General features: G+C 41.8%; 1 protein-coding gene across 1 annotated transcript; it reads left to right on the top strand.

The window, feature by feature from the left end:
- The first annotated feature begins 2,541 nt into the window (after positions 1–2,541).
- barx2 (BARX homeobox 2) lies at positions 2,542–15,358 on the top strand. Its single transcript, XM_058634828.1, has 4 exons — positions 2,542–3,052; positions 7,801–8,116; positions 12,433–12,517; positions 13,818–15,358. Exons 1-4 carry the CDS (start codon positions 2,866–2,868, stop codon positions 14,094–14,096), a joined length of 867 nt encoding a protein of 288 aa, XP_058490811.1. The 5' UTR covers positions 2,542–2,865; the 3' UTR covers positions 14,097–15,358.
- The last annotated feature ends 1,365 nt before the right edge of the window (positions 15,359–16,723 follow it).

The raw sequence follows: 16,723 nt of genomic DNA, 5'->3' as shown, positions 1-16,723 counted from the left end.
TTTTTCACTGCATGGGCCCTTTAAAAAAATCCACTTAGTGCAGTTCTGACTCGGGTCAATTTTGCTTCAATTAAATTGAAACACCTTGATTTAGTTACTTTGCCCACTCACGATGCCAGTGTCTCACTTCAGGTTCACTTGCCAACGTGTGGCGATCAGTGTCCCCTTAATGTCCGCGTTGAGGTCATAATCTACACTTCCCAAAGTGCTTAGGCCACTAACAGCGGCTCTTGCACCTGTATCGACCACTTCATTCCCGCTTAATAAATTCCCCCATCAACGCTGTGCAAAGGCGGAATGTTTTTGCAGCCTCTGCTGTAATCTTTTAGTGTCTGCCCTGTGTCAGATTGCACCCCGCGATACTTCCAAATGGCTCTAATAGAGAGTATCCTTTGCTGGGTGTCAGTACCAGGAGGAAGGACCTTATTACGCATATTCTCGCCACGGCATAACTCTTTTAATTTGTTGATCTGCCTGGCGTCTCCAGCCCCGGAGCGCGTGGATTAGAGAGGCCGCTCAGTAGCCGCTGCTGTGTGGACTTATATAGAAGCGTGTCTCCTGAAGTGATCCCCATCCTAATAACACCCAGCAGGGACCTAGCTCCCCACCCTTCCTCCCTCCCTCCTTACTGCTCCCGCAATCCACGAGTTAGCAGACTCCTCCTCAGGTTGTTGGGTTCACTGGTGCCACCGCAGCTCCAGATAAACTCTATGTATCTCCCTTTTTTGTGCAATTGTAATTCCCTTAAAACATGTCAAAACCCACTGCAATACTTTAAAATCAATTCAATTAGAAAAATAAATTGGGCAATCATAAAATACATTTTAGAAAAGTCAAAACCAAAAATAAAAAAACTATGTTATCAAGCAATTAACACATAGAAGTGATTTCTTATTTCTTAACCCGGGCCTTCTTAGTCCGAGAATTGAAATAATATAAAGAGGGCGGACTACGCATAGATAATCTATTATAATCATACATTTTATTTGCAAATATACATATATATGTATATATATATATATATAAAGCACACTAGAATGATCCCTAGATTTTTAAACATTTGTTTCAAAACTCTAGAGTTAAATCCGTGGGACACTTTGTGTCTCTCCTTCAGCTCTCCTTCAGCTCGCGTTCTTCCTCTTACACACACGCTTTAAACGCGGCTACCGCGACGGACACGAGCCCCCACAACAACAACCACAACAACAACATCAACGGGGTTACATTTATTTCCAATTCACTGATCATGAGGAGGATGAAGGAGAGGTGGTGATGGAGAGTGTTTCGTTCTACAGTTTGTAATCCAAAATACTTAAAACAATAAAGAGAATAAATAAATTTAAAAAACAAGCTGCCTTTTATTTACTCACATGACAATTAAATGGGAAAAAGTATATATATATATATACTCTATATAATAAGTATTTGTAAGAACAACAAGATCAACCTCAGGAGAAATGAACTCACCAATGTCATCAGCCTCTGACCAGACCAACACTCACACACTACAGTATATATATATATATATATGTGTGTGTACACATATGTATAATAAATATAAATGTATTTGACAATGACTGATGATCTTAGAGGGGATTATTTCCCGCTGAATGTTGTGAACCTCGTGTTGTCTTTAAACCACAACACCGCGGTATGACTCATTACAATATGAATATTTTTATATTGTGTTGTTAAATGTGTCGGCTCTGAATTAAATCGGCACGACGTCACACCGTGTTGTTGATCCATGATTTATTATTCGTTCGTTTGGACACGAGTGACATGGCCTTTAACCGCAGATTTGAATAGTTACGCCTTCATAACTAGTATATTATGTTATGTATGAATCTTTTCTAATGAATTGCCTGTAGTAAATAACATACTTTTATTAATATTATTATTTTTATCATTAGTATTATCAACAACATCGCCCTGTCATTTAAAACAATTTACTGCTTGATAGAAAGAACGAAAGTTAAGTTAAAATATTAAGTTGAACGAATGTTTAAATATAAAGATATAAGTTTTAGATATTGATTCTGTCCAGTGTTAACCATAAAAATAAAGAGGGTACAAAAGCAACAATTCAGACAGTAAAAATAAGTTATACATGGCTTTATTCACAATAATTCATAAAGATAATTCAAATAAACGTCGGAAACAAAGATACAGTCCAGTCTAATGAACTGATAATACAGATATCTTTTTTTTATTTTTGATCTGATCAGAAATGCAGTTAATTCTGAGTTTAAAATATCTCTTTATGTAGTTTTTTATTATTATTATTATTGATAGAATTAAGATTTTATTCCTTTTTGGTTGGGAAAAGATGTCCAAACACAAACGTTGGATTCGAAATAATAAAACGTGTTAAGAAAAAAAGTTGATAGTGGTGGGTGAATATTTGGGAGGTGGCCATGTGAACATGTACTGTGTGTGTGTGTGTGTGTGTGAGAGAGAGAGAGATAGAGAGAGAGAGAGCGATAGAGAGAGAGAGAGAGAGAGAGAGAGAGCAGCGATAGGAGGATGGATGGAGCAGCAGCAGATAGATGTGTTCACAGATGGTTTATATAGCAGTGGGTGTGTGAGCGCAACTCACAGTCACTTTATTCCCACTGTGGCGCTCCGCTGCGCGCACTCTCAAGTTCAAGGCTGCCGATCTTCACCGCGACCCTCGAGGCGAAGCCGAGCACTGTTTTGAAAGATAAACCATGAGTGACTTCCACGCGTGAACTGCATTCGTCACACCTTCGTCTCCTCGCGGTTCGTCTATACCTTGCACGGGCACTGCACAGAGACACGCACACACGCGCGCGCTGTTGAAGCAGGAGAAGGCGGCGCAGTGCGCACAGTCAGCGGCTCATCATGCACTGTCAAGCCGAGCTGAGGCTCTCCTCCACCGGGCAGCTGAAGGCTGCCAGGCGGCGCTACAAGACGTTCATGATCGACGAGATCCTCTCCAAGGAGACTTGTGATTATTTCGAGAAACTTTCTCTCTACTCGGTGTGTCCTTCCCTCATTGTCCGACCAAAGCCTCTTCATTCATGCTCAGGTAAGAAGACGTGACATTTGTATTCATCCATTCATTTACTTTGAAATGTAATGATTAAAGTTATTTGTATGCACGAGAGTTTTTAGCATGAAATGTGATTTGCTGTGTTTTCATCAGACCAAAATGTGGAGTTTGCGTTATACTTTTTATACAAAGACAGAAAACATTTTGGGATTATTATTATTGTTGTTATTATTATTATTATTATTATTATACTATTTAAACAATAACCCCCATGCACACGTACCTACCACTATACATCATTTGATTAATGTATCCCCTGTCATTTTCTTTTTAAAGGAACAGTTTAAAATGATTAAAAAAAATGTAATTTCCTGCTAAAATTGCTCACTCTGTACTTTCTAAATTACAGCAGTTTAAGTATTTAGTGTTGACAGTCAAAGTGTCAGTGATGCTTCGGGGTAAGATGATAAACTCCTGAACTAATAGGTGCAGGACACAGAATAAAGATAATTAATCCAAATCCCATGATTGCTCTGCTGTGGCCTTTAGTTTATTTGCTATAATTAGTTTTTATTGACGAGTCTGTTGATAAATCAAATCTAATCTAATGGGTGACTTTTTTTAATCTCATTAGTCTTCTGATATGACAGAATATTATGTGACGATGAATTCTGTCAAAAATTTAAGAGGAAGAACACGTTTGGAAAAAGCCCACGACGTGTGAACACTTTTGCTTAATAAAGCACCTTTGAAAAATACGTATAAATCAAACACATTCACAGTCAGTCATTCATTCACCTCATCTTCCTTTAATGATAGATAGATAGATAGATAGATAGATAGATAGATAGATAGATAGATAGATAATTACCAAACTACTTTGGCAAAGCTCAGCTGGCACAGCCCCTGTAATCTTGTCAAAACAAACGCTCCTGATTGATTCTTAATTGTAATTCTAGATGAATTCAAACAACTGCAAGGCTACTGCACGCTCTAGTAACCATTAGGATAATTGCTCCAAAGTCTAAAATAATAGCCACTGCAATTTGATGATGACAGCGATGGGGTGAATAAAAATAGGGCGAGCGATTCCCTCATCCCTGTGATATGAGCTGTGCTGTACATGCTCGAGGGCACTGTGGTCAGGCTTTGGCAGCCCTCTGTTTGCATGGATAGAGTAACCTGCTCTGCATATCAGAACACTGTGCCCACCACTTATTTGTAGCTGCGGGAGTGTGAGACACTCTATATTCCCCGACATCAATGGTTTTTTGCTTGCTTGATATAGAAACTGGCAGGGTTACAGGTCCCGGGCCAGAAGGGAGGCATCTGGTCTCTGTAAGCGTGGTGGCTTGAACAATGAAAACAGACTTTCTGCAAAAGAAAGCCTGCTATAACCTCGCGCTGCCAGAGGAGACCACTGGAAGACAGTGATTGACAGTGTCAATGGTGTTTGTCTTAAAGAGTGGTCAAACAGTGGTTTTCTATTTTTCCAACACCTGCATTTGTTGCATTTGTTTGTGTTTAATTCACTTTTTCTCCCCAAATGATCAATTTTTTTTTTGGGGTGGGGGTGGGGGTCATTCCTCCCATCGCCCACTGGATTTTCTGTGTGTGTGGTAAAATGCAGACCTTCATCTTGTACAGTCATCACGGCTCATTCTCGTGGAGCTAATTCCTTGTCAGTTTGAGCAGGATCAGTAGACGCCGAGCCCTGAACTGGTGGTGAACACTGAGTGACGTAATGGCAGCTTATGATATTTAATTTAGAGTCCTGTCTCTCAGTAGGGCTTTTAGCGGTGGAGGCAGATAGATTAGGATCACCTGAGGTGTAATCTCGCCTGACAGCCTGATGAAAAATAAAAAACAGCAAAAAAGAAAAGTAGGAGTGTGGGCAGCCTGCGGGCCACTCACTGCTTAGTCGTCAGGTTAGCGGCTGAGTACTTATATAAATCCAAGTGAGCAAAAAAGGGTTTTCATCACATCTTAAACCCTAATCTGCTGCAGACAATAAAGCCTCCCATTAGGCATGAAGCCATCTTGAAAAGGCTGATTACACCCATGTCAACACACACACACACACACACACGTATATGTAAAGAAATCGGTACACGTCCACAGTGAAGCATAATGCTTGACAACCTGTCATCTACCCGTCATTTTGTACACAATCACAGCCACCAGATTTTTCTACAGCAACAAAAGGCCCAGTAATAAATCACTTCTGAAAGCAGTTTGTGCTACAGGCTGATTTTAGCTGCCACAGGAAGACCTGTACGGATCGGGTTTCAGATTAAACAGTTAAGGATTATGTTTAACCTAATTCCTTTTGCTATAAGCACAGCCCCCCCCCCCCCCCCCCGAGTGAGTCTGCCATGCAGTCAGCTTGGGAAACGACTGACAATGAAAGTGAATGAGACACTCCTGATTTGTTGAGAAACTGGGATTAAATTGGCCGTATCGGTCGTGAACCTGCCCGAGATTAAAGTGGTCACAGATACAGAAGCTGCGTAGCCTGTTGCCCTTCCCACTCTGCAGTGTTTTTTTGTTTTTTTTAATTATTTGCATTAAAAGGGCAAGGCCAAAAAAAAAACACAAAAACCTGTTTCACTGAGACACTCTTAATCTGTCACCAGGCAGTTTATACCCATAACATGGCAAACCTTCACATACACTCATCATCACTGAGCTATGACTCATCCGTTTCAGCTTCCCATTGAACAAGTCACAGAGAGAGAGAGAGAGAGAGAGAGAGGAATGCAAATGTTATCATTAAGATATTGGCAGTGAAAGAAATAAGCTTCTGTTGCGACGATGTCCTCATCATCATGTCCTTTCATAATTACAGTCATTGCAAACACACTAGTTTAATCGCTTAACCACAATGATTATGTGATCTATAGTTTGAAAAGCGTTGGTCATAAAACAACAACAAAGGTGAAACAAAGAAAGCTCTTCTTGTCTTCTTGGTCTATTCTTAGTCTGCTGTAATGTTTCCAAGAAGCACTTGTGCTCGTCCTGGCATTCCAACTGTGATTATCAAGAGTATCAATGTGCTTCGGCGTGGGCCTGAACTGAACTGCAGCTACTCAAACAGTTTATTTGTAGATTATTGACAGGACTCTGGCACTTGTCAACAACATGTCAGAGACACGGTCTCTCTGTCAATGGAAGGTCGACACGTGGGTTGACGCCTGTCTCTCTCTCTACCAACTTTAACCCTGTTGTTGACAAGAGACTTCCTGACACTCCCGAGGAGAGACGGCGACGCTTTCACTCGTGTTCCCGTGAAAACCCCGTCCTATACAGCAATAATACACACAGTGATTATTGCTGTGTGTATTCACGCGCGGGGCGATTCACGAATATCAAAAAGAAAAACCATGAACACAGATCACATGTAAAGCCACATAAACTGAGAACACACGAGAGAGGAAAAGAAAAAAAAAAAAGAGTCTCCTTGTCCAGACCTGTTGCAACAGCAGGATTCTAACGCTGGAGAGTTTTTGACGACCTCAGCTCCTAACTATGATGTCATGATGAGCCCAAGGCAGTGTCTGGTGTGTGTGTGTGTGTGTGTGTGTGTGTGTGTGGAGCAACTGTGCCTTCCTCTGTGTGCACATGCATGCAGCACATACTCTCTTCACGCTTGACTTACACGTGGGGTTACACAGTTCATACATCGTACGGAAGAAAAACTCTTTGCTGTTCATTTTGTTTGCATTCAAATCTGCAGTTATTCCACTGACCTTACTTAAAAAAAACATTTTTAAAAAGATTTTTATGTCTCCAGTGGACATTAGTGCACATGTGCGTCTCTGTAACATATGTGTCTAGGTTGTCTGGAATGGTCGATGAAGGGATTTAGGGGACAACCACACAGGAACACACATGCTGTGTGTGTGTTGGTGTGTGTCAGCTTCGTAATTCTTCTGCTCCATTGCGAGCCTTTTATCTCAATCCACATCTCCCTCCTCTATTGCCCTATAATCCCACCACCACACCACACCACTCCCCCGCCGGCGTCCTCTCTGCTGCAGCCTTATCAGCCCGTGCACTACAGTCTGCACTGCGTTCCCTTGTAAATTTTAGTCCGGGGATTTGTTTTATACATGAAGCTGTTAGGATTTTTTTTTTTTGGCAGATACTTCCACTTTGGTTTGACCCACCACATCCTCTCTCGGCCAACCTCCTGGTCTCCTTCCCTCCCACCGCGGCTCCAGACAAGTGTTACTTTTTATTGATTCTGGCGTCTTGCTGCTTCTGTCTGCTCTGATAAAGAGCATAAATGTGTGTGTGTGTGTGTGTATTAAACTGAGCAAATGCACAGGCGGTGTTTCACCAGAGTGTGATTTATTTTTTATTTTTTTTATGATTACAGCTCAGTCTGTGTGTGTGTGTGTGTGTGTGTGTGTGCAATTTCCAATTCATCATGCTGTCAGGCTCGATGTGTGCTTGCGGTTTCGTGTTGAGAAAACCAGTTAGTATTTAACAACCTCTGAAAAATAATCATTCATTTGAAGGGTTCAGGGGCAGCTGTGTAAAACACAGGCTGCGTCATCCAGATCACAGCCCTCTTCATGTACAGGGTCAAAAGCATAACACTTTCCACTGCAAACACGGTCAGATTAAAAAATGATCCTGTCCGAGCAATTACAGCCGCTCGATATTGGTACAATAAAGGTGACTGAGGAGCTCATGACATGAGGGCTCACTAAAAACCGTCTCTCTTGGTTTTTGCATCATGTGACGCACCGTCTCCCTCTTTTTTTTTTTCTTCCCAGGCTCCTCTTCGCTACGTGCTCACCCACTTCTCTCCGTGATCACGCGACAGCCCCCCAACCTGCCCCCCCACCTCCCCCAGCCCTCGTCTACGGGCGGGCTGCCCTCGCACCTGTCCCTGCTCTCCCCACAGCACCCCCGGGGGTCCGAGGCCTCGCCCAGCCAGACGCCCCTCAGCATCAGCAGCGACTCGGACACGGAGCACAGCACGCCGCGCCTGAAGAAGCCCCGCCGCAGTCGCACCATCTTCACCGAGCTGCAGCTGATGGGCCTGGAGAAGAAGTTCCAGAAGCAGAAGTACCTCTCCACACCAGACAGGTCAGTTCCCATTCAAACACTGACGTCTGACCATAGGCTGTATATAAAAATGTAGTCTTAAAGTTTTAAAAGTGTAAAGGAAGTGGGATGGAAGTAGCAGTTTGGAAAAAAAACAACTCTGTTTGAAAGAAAAAAGAGGAAAAACTTGATTTATAACATCAGTAAATATTCTCCTCAGGTGTTAACGGTCTCACCTACTAATTTCACGTCTTCCTTAATAGCACACGGAGTCCGTTTTGCAAATGATGTCACCGTTTAGAGGAAAATAGATGATAAAGCACAGCACGTGAGTGGACAAATTCAAAAGCTCCAGTGAGATTGTGAAACACAAGCTTCACAGTAGAGGTTTGCTTTGCAACTGGAAGATTACATCCAGTTTTATATACAGTCTATGTATCGGACTAGTCTAATCCAGAGAGATTACATAGATGGGTAGATTTGTGTTATAATAAATATATATATATATATAATAAAACACAAATCATCACATTATATGTACAGTGAGAGCTGAATGTGCTCGAGACCTCGCTGACCTCAGCGCTACCTGAAAATGATTTTGTGACTTAGTCATGATAAAAACAAAAAAACAAAAACACAAACTACCGATGTGTTAAAGTTAACCAACAGAATGGTATAACTATAAGTCAATCTTGACATTTTGATAACCTGCATACCTGGCATAGAGTGCATTTTCAAAGTGCAGTGCAAGCATGCACACACATTCAAAGCCACAAGTGCAATTATCAAGCGGTGGTTAAACATCATCATTTTTCATCCATCTCGTGGGGAATGTTCCATGTAATGTGAATTTGTCGAAGCCAAAGTCTTACCTCAACATTCTAGTCGAGACAAGAATAACGTATTAGCAGCGAGCGCTCAAAGAGCAAAAAAGCCCCAACAAAGAAACACTGCCTCATTCAAGAAATCGGGGACGACGGCCAACGCAAGCAACACACAAATGTATTACATTGATTTACTGCTAATCATTTCACACATGTGCAGGTGCATATGAGCCTCCTACAATAAAATGAAGTAATCTGCATGTTAATAATTATGTCTGTGGGTCATTTTTGGGACCTGACATGAGGTTAGACCATATTTTCCAGTTTTATTGTGTGTCTCCCATTTATTTTTGGCGCGCAGGGCGACTTTTCCAGCGTAACCCAGAATAGTATTGAACCATAAATGTTGTTAAAAGCTTTCGCATGTGCAGTAAAATTTAAAGCTTGCTTGTGAACTTGTGTGTCAGGTGCGGAGTCTGGCTGTGTGGACACTCCACCCACGTTCCTCAAATACACTTTTTCTTTTTTTCAAACAGTGGCAAGAACAAGCATCTATAACCCATTAGGGAGTGAATTTGTTTAAATATTATTAGATGTGATGTGTTCCTCGTCTTAGTCACAAATATAAACACAAAGCACTAAATCAACATAACAACACACAACCCACTATTATCCTTTGTTTCTTTGTTGCACACACCCAGCACAATACATTCACGGTGCTGTTGGTAAAAGTAAGTACACATCCGGATGTGGTAACCAGTCAAACCTCTTTGAGCAGCAATAACCTTAAATTAGAGCTTCCAGTAACTGTAGAACAGATCTGCACTATGTTGAAGAGGAAGTCCAGAACATTCTTCACCTAAGGACAACATTCAACCAACTTGCATTAGGACCCTATCAAGTCAGAACAATGAAGTGCTTCTTTGATTGCATCACATGTTTTGATGTCATGAACATGGGCGAGCCTTAAACCATGACGGCCACAGGAAGCAGCAGCAGCAGCGGCTTCCTTCGAGCGACATCCAAAAGTCCGGAACATTTCAGGGACGCATCCTCTGATAGATGGTTGACGCTTGGTCTAGAAATCATCGGGACTGTAAAGCTATTCTTCCAAGTAACACTGCGGCCAAACGTGTATATTTGTTTAATATTAGCTAACTGTTGGGGTACCTTTTACTACTTTTACCTTTTAAGACTAATTGTCAATCTACTTGTCAATGCTGTCTTATTAATCCTAAGTAAACATCAACCTGCCGAAGGGACTAAAGATGGAAATTAGCCGTCGGCTATAATCTTGCATATTTACATGTATATGTCCATTAATATGTATTGTCCGTATTTTAAATAAATGAACTCTAAACTCTAAATATCACTTATTTTTTTTCCACCTTGTTTAGCATAAGTGGAGTAATTTTAGCTTGGTATCCCCTCGAGGGAAAGAAACTAGCGAAATATAATTATTTTGTGCGTCAGACTATGAACTGATGAATATCTAAACCCTTTGATGTGGCTCGGTAACCCTTTCCAGCTTTTAAGCAAATGAACAACTCTCAGTCATAAATCATCCAAGTCTGAAACGGTTCACATAAGCAGATGTAATTGATTCTTACCGCTCACCGGAAGAGATGTGTTTTATTTTTATTTTTTTAATTTTGTTTGTTTATGATGTGTCATAACAGACGAGTGGAACAGCTGCAAAACAGATTGGTGGATAGGATTCTATGCGTCAAAAAAACCTGCTTGTTCAGCAGATTGAGGGGATGAACGCTTCTTTACCCTCACAAACACCCCCTCAGTCATGTCTGATAGTATTGCTTGACAGAGCTCAAGAAGACCAAAAAGAGAAAGAATAAACACAAAAAAAAAATCCCCCAAAAGTGACACGCTGCAGTTGTAAGTCACTCCAACAACTCCAGCTGCACTGACACGTGACTGCAATTAGCTTCCATTAATGTTCATTATCTCAGGCTTTCCAGTACTTTTCCCAACCTACACACATTTGAGCAGATTTTATGACAGACATAAATGCAGACAATGGTTCATTCTCTTATGTCGTCATGGTGAATAAATCAGCGGCGATTAAAAGCCTCATGTGCAATATGTTCATGCACTTTAGGCCTGCAAATAGTAACACTTCCCCAACAGATGTCTCAAACATCATGTCATCTCTGATTACGACATCTAATCCGGAAAGTCGCTTTGCATATTCCGAGTAAATCAGAACGTATTTGTCCACCTAATTCCATCTCATCCATATAGTGAAAACTCCCACGATGTGTTATTAAACAGATCACAGCTCGGCTTGCCTGGAACTGTTGGAAGAGCACCAAGGCCTCATTTTAAAGCAGGAGCCCCGAGGCAGAGCACAACGCTTATGATCAAAACCAACCACAGTATGGTGCGGCTGTGCCAAAAATAATGTGTCCCATCAAATATCTGATTCTGACACTTTACTGAAAATTAATTAAATACACAGCTTGTGGAAAAAGTAAAAGAAAAAAAAAACATCAACAGAGAAAATCCCCCTTGAAAACCACACATCAAAGGTGTGACAAGCTCCCACTTTGGTTTGTTATGATCCAAAGATAACTTCACTTTTCTCTGCTTGGAAACTCTGTGGTCAGGGGGGGGGGGGTGGTGGTGGTGGTGGGGGGGTGGTGGTGTTCAGAAGGGAAACAAAAACCAAAAGTATTAATTATTAAAGAGTTTAAATGAATTACACCAAAGAACAATAACAATTGTATGCAGCTTTTAATAAGATTGAATTATAATCATTATGTAATTGTAACTGTCATCGTCATCATCATTATTATTATTAAGTGTAGGTTCATGACAAGTTCATGAGGTGCACCCTCGCGTAGGTGTGGAAGTGGAGCAAAATGGCAGAAGTATGAATGACCGCAGATGTTTTTCTTTACTTCTATTTTCTTCTCGCACATACGTGGACACACGCAGAGCTCTTCTGCGTAGATGATCCCACGAATCTCAGGGATTTGTTGCAGCTCTGCTTCTCTAAGGTTCTTGTTACAGCTTGTCTCTGTCTCGTCTTCCACATGAACCATCAAATGAAAAACCCTGCGTCTTTCACTCGGGGCGAGCAGGAAAGAGATGCCCTTCATCTGGATTTGACTGCTAACGGTGGAAGGAGGAAATCTCCTCCGAATAAAGACTTGATAGCGGACCCTCTCCTTCACGAGACGGCTGCCTTTCTCACTTTATCTGTCCCTCCCTCGCGTATCACGTTTCAGACCAACCGATAGTCCTATTAGTCATGGATCAACACATGTGGTGGAAGCATTTAGAGTTTTCTCCAAGAGCCCTGATTATCCAGCTACTAGAGCTGTGATTGGGTTACTGACTGCGACACAAATGCCTCAGACGCTGTTGGCTGCAGGAGTGTCAGTGTCAGACTCAACCTCGTAGCAAATCAGCTTTGATGCAACGTTCAAAGACAGAGTTAAAATCAACGCTAAAAACTGGAATGTGATTATTTAAAGCATGTTTCAATGTTGTTTTTTGGTTGTGATTCTGCAGGTTAGACCTGGCTCAGTCACTCGGGCTCACACAGCTCCAGGTGAAGACGTGGTACCAGAACAGGCGTATGAAGTGGAAGAAAATGGTAAGTGACAGTAAGTCATGAAGTCAAAATGTCTCTTATATATATTTTTTTTTTGCTGCTCATGCTCAGATTGAACGAACCCCCCTGAACTTGACAGCCCTGTTGTAAATGGTTCAGTTCACCTTGATAAATACCACACGGTCACCTGTTATCGCCATATCAGCCTGTTTGATCTGCTGTGATGTGGGCAGATTTCTTTCTGCAAGACATTTTTTTTTTCCGTATTTGTGGAAATTCCCATCATCAAAATGTAAATTTGTCTGGAAAAAGGATAAAAACCAGCAGCTGTCCGTCGCCCTCACAATACTGACATAAACACGAGCCATCATTTAATCTGAACCACATGGAGCGACTCTCTGCGCGTTCACCAACTAACCTGTCTTTCCGCTCACACCCTGCCTGTTGCACTGCATGACCGCAGTCTTCACAACATGCTAGAGGCGCACACACACACACACACACACACACACACACACACACAAACACACACAAACACACACGCACACACTGCTGCAGCAGACAATAACTAGAAGTTAGCGAGGAAAGTTCAGCCAAAATTCCTCACAGACAATGACTTTCCAGGAGGCCAGGTTGAGGGGGATGGAATGCACAGTATTGCTTACATTTTTTTTTTACGTTTGTCTGTCAATGTGAGAGCAGCACAACTCAAAAAAGGTCAGGGCAGATTTTTGACGACATTCTCTTTGACGAGATTTAAGAAATGACCAGATTCTGGTGACGATTGGGCAATGAGAGAACCTGGTGTTTTGACACGGTGCACTTTCACGGTGCAACCACAGAACAAATCAAGACACCAGTGATGAAGGGTCAGTAGTGGCGTCAACGGTTTTGCACCGTAATGGTCGTGGCAGTCAGGGGTTGTTAAATGAGAGCTCCTTTACTTTAAGAACTCCATCACTTAAGAATACAAATGTTGGATGTCACAAACCCTTGTGAGTATCTAGCACATTGTTAACTACACCTTTTTATTTCTTTGTGATTTTTACCAGTGTACCATGTACTGTCGGTTTGCAGTATGCATGTGAGAAAGATGAGGGCGTGACAAGTGTAGTGTGAGGCGTGACCGATGATGACGGCACTGAGAGCAAACACTTGGAAGGGTCAACAATTCAGGGAACAAAAAAAGGGGTTGAAATCGTTAAAAGATAAATGAGTGCACACCGGGCAGCCAGCAGCAATACATCTTCTCTTAATTACTATAATAGCACACATTTTCTTTGACTTATACTGTCATTTATTACCAGTGGAGTCCACTAACATTGCCTATGTGTCATTCTAGGTGCTCAAAGGAGGTCATGAGGCCCCGACAAAGCCCAAGGGAAGACCCAAGAAGAACTCCATTCCCACCACGGAGGAGATCGAGGCCGAGGAGAGGAGAATGCAGATAGAGGAAGAGGAGAGGATGAGGAGGGAGGCTGAAGAAGGGGCGCCGGCTCACGGGGGAGACCTGGAACGCCAAGATCTCAGTTCAGAAACACACAACTCGGCGGGAATGATGGAGGCGTCCGAGCGAGAGCCACCACTCCTGAATCAATCAGAGACTCACACTGCCAGCTAAGCCAGAACAAAGCAACCAAAGACTTACGTCAACCTGAAAACAAATAGTGCCTCAGGATCACCTGTGAAAAAGAATTGTGTGGTATTTAGTGCCATTTGCTTTAGGGCTTTGACTGGAAACACAAGGGGTGGTATCCAATCTTTACCTAATGTAGCCTTTTATTTTTTTGTGTGTACTGGAAACTGTACCATACAAAGAGCTAACACGTGTAGACACTGATTGCACAGGTGCAACATTGGCCACTGCTGCACAGCACACGGAGTGTAAATCTGTCAAATCCAAACAGGTCAGTCAAGCCTTAACACAGCGATGTGTATCGCGACGTCGACTCGGCGTACTGCTCAGCCGCGAGAGATCACACGCAGCACGGATCCTCGAAGCGGCATCACACAGTGCATGTGCCAAAAACTGCAACTTTGCCTTTGTGTCTTCTGTGTATTAATGTTTCGTAAAATCTCTCGACACTGCCAAAAAAAAGAGGAATATTAAATGGCTACAGTGCCTTGTTGATCTCAGAGGAAAGCGTTTGAACTGTTCATCAAAGTCACTTTGAGATACAGGTATATTTTAAGAGCGGGTTGGAGTAGACTTCTCTACAGCTTTAAGGCACAAATGTATTCATTATTTGTTCAGTAAATCCACATGAAAATCAATCTCTGCCAAGCCATACACTGTATCATAATGTAGAAATATGTATATAGTATCAAATGTATGATCTTTCAGATATATATGTAAAACAGTATTTTTTAAGTGCTGTTTTGAATTGGATTACAATAGTTTTTTATGTACAATGTTTTTTTTTTTCTCTTCTTCTTCTTCCGTCTTTCGCGGGAAGTAGGATGACCCTGCTCTCTGCTGCAAGACCACAGCATTTTTCAAGATGCCACGGAATCTCAGAGGGAATAAATTATACAGCTACACAGAAAGTGCCGAACATTTACAGCCTCAGAGCCGGCAGTCAGTGCATGAGTACCCCAGTTTATATGTTGCCGTCTTCGCCTGCATGTCACGGACATGAATCAAAGTTCTCCACTCTCTTACTTTTCTGGGATTTGAAAGAGTTTCACCTTTTGAATCCGACAGATTTATTTTTTGTTTTGTTATTGTTCCACATGAAAAGTGCAGTATTTTTCTGATGTACATAACGTGTGTTTGGTAAAGTTTGTTTGCTGTATGTTTGTTTTTTTTAGGTTTGTGTAAAATCACTTTTACCATATACCATATAAAAATGTGTGTTTATGTATTTGAATACAATTAATAAAAAAAAAAGCCATAATTTAACTGGTCTCTCTTTTTTTTTTTATCCTGTTTTAACCCCACATTTTATATCTTATATGCAACACAATGATGCTGCTGTGTACACAATCACCAGAGCAAATATGTGCAACATAACACTATTGTACTTCCATTTCTGCAACAGCTACTATTTTGATTAGGTAAAGTAACTACTTTACTAGAGAGATATTCATTTATTTTACCGCTTCATCCTCCACATGAGGATCCCTATGTCAGCCGATTTACTGAAGTGAGTTGATAAATCTTAAAGTAAAAGGCTCGGAAAAACCCAAAAATAAATAGTGGGTCCTGACCCAGTCTTTGGGGAATGACTGCAGAAAGCTGTTGTGCGGCACGACTCTCCAAAAATACTTTTATAGTGCTGTCACATCATGCTAAGTGTGAGTAAATCAAACAGTTACAGTAGCTCTGGCAGGTTGAAGTTCAGGCAGATCCATTACGGAGCAAGCTCTTCAAGATGTATTAGTCGTAGTCAAAGTTTGCCATGAATCACATTCGAGGGAACAAAACATTTACGCATTCCATGTTGTGACATTTATCATCTTTATCTGCTTGGCAAACAAGATGGCCTGTGGTGCACCTGAGGGCTTCTCCATGACCATGACCGAGCGCTCAACAGTCTAAAGTGTATTTTTAGTGCCTGATACTGGACATGGATGATTTCTAAAGCAAACTGCAGAGGTTTGCACTGAGTGATGTGTGCGGAGCTTAAACGCCTTGTGTAAACACTCGCAGTATGCTACACGCATGTGCCTTCAACGGCAAGGGCCCCAACAGGCGCTCGGAAGTGCGTTCTCACGTCTCTCACGAGGGTAAATGTTTGATTGTTGAAAAATGTTGTGTATGTGGGTGGAATGTAAAACTACACAACATTTCCTCGTCTTTTGTTTGACAAAACGTTTATTGAAGGGTTTCTTTAATCTCTACTCTCTCATCACAAGGAACACATCTTCTATGGAATATACTGTGTCAATGATTGGCATGCGCCACGGTTATTTGTTAGGAATGTACTGCACTTTGACGAGTTTGCCCTCCCCCTCCTCCCCCCCACCACCACCACCAGCTTCACCACCTGGCTAAAGTGCGACTAAAACAACAAAAACCTTGGGAGCAGGTAAGTGTATATCTGCATTAAATTGCCCAGATTGAGTGCCAACATTTCCCTATTACATATCCTTGTGAAAACAGAGGTTCTGGCAGGTAAAGAGGCAGGTCTGTAAAGATCCGCACATTGCAAGTTTCCACTGGCTGGTGAGCCCCTCCAGGCTAATTGTTGTGTAGCGAGGTAAGGACGACTTCCAGAAACAGCCCTGCGGTGAGACACTGGCGGC

The sequence above is a fragment of the Solea solea genome, chromosome 7 (genome assembly GCF_958295425.1).
Source record: "Solea solea chromosome 7, fSolSol10.1, whole genome shotgun sequence".
NCBI classification, from domain to species: Eukaryota; Metazoa; Chordata; class Actinopteri; order Pleuronectiformes; family Soleidae; genus Solea; species Solea solea.
The sequence above is the reverse complement of the archived record's forward strand: the minus strand, read 5'-3'. Positions and strand labels throughout refer to the sequence as shown.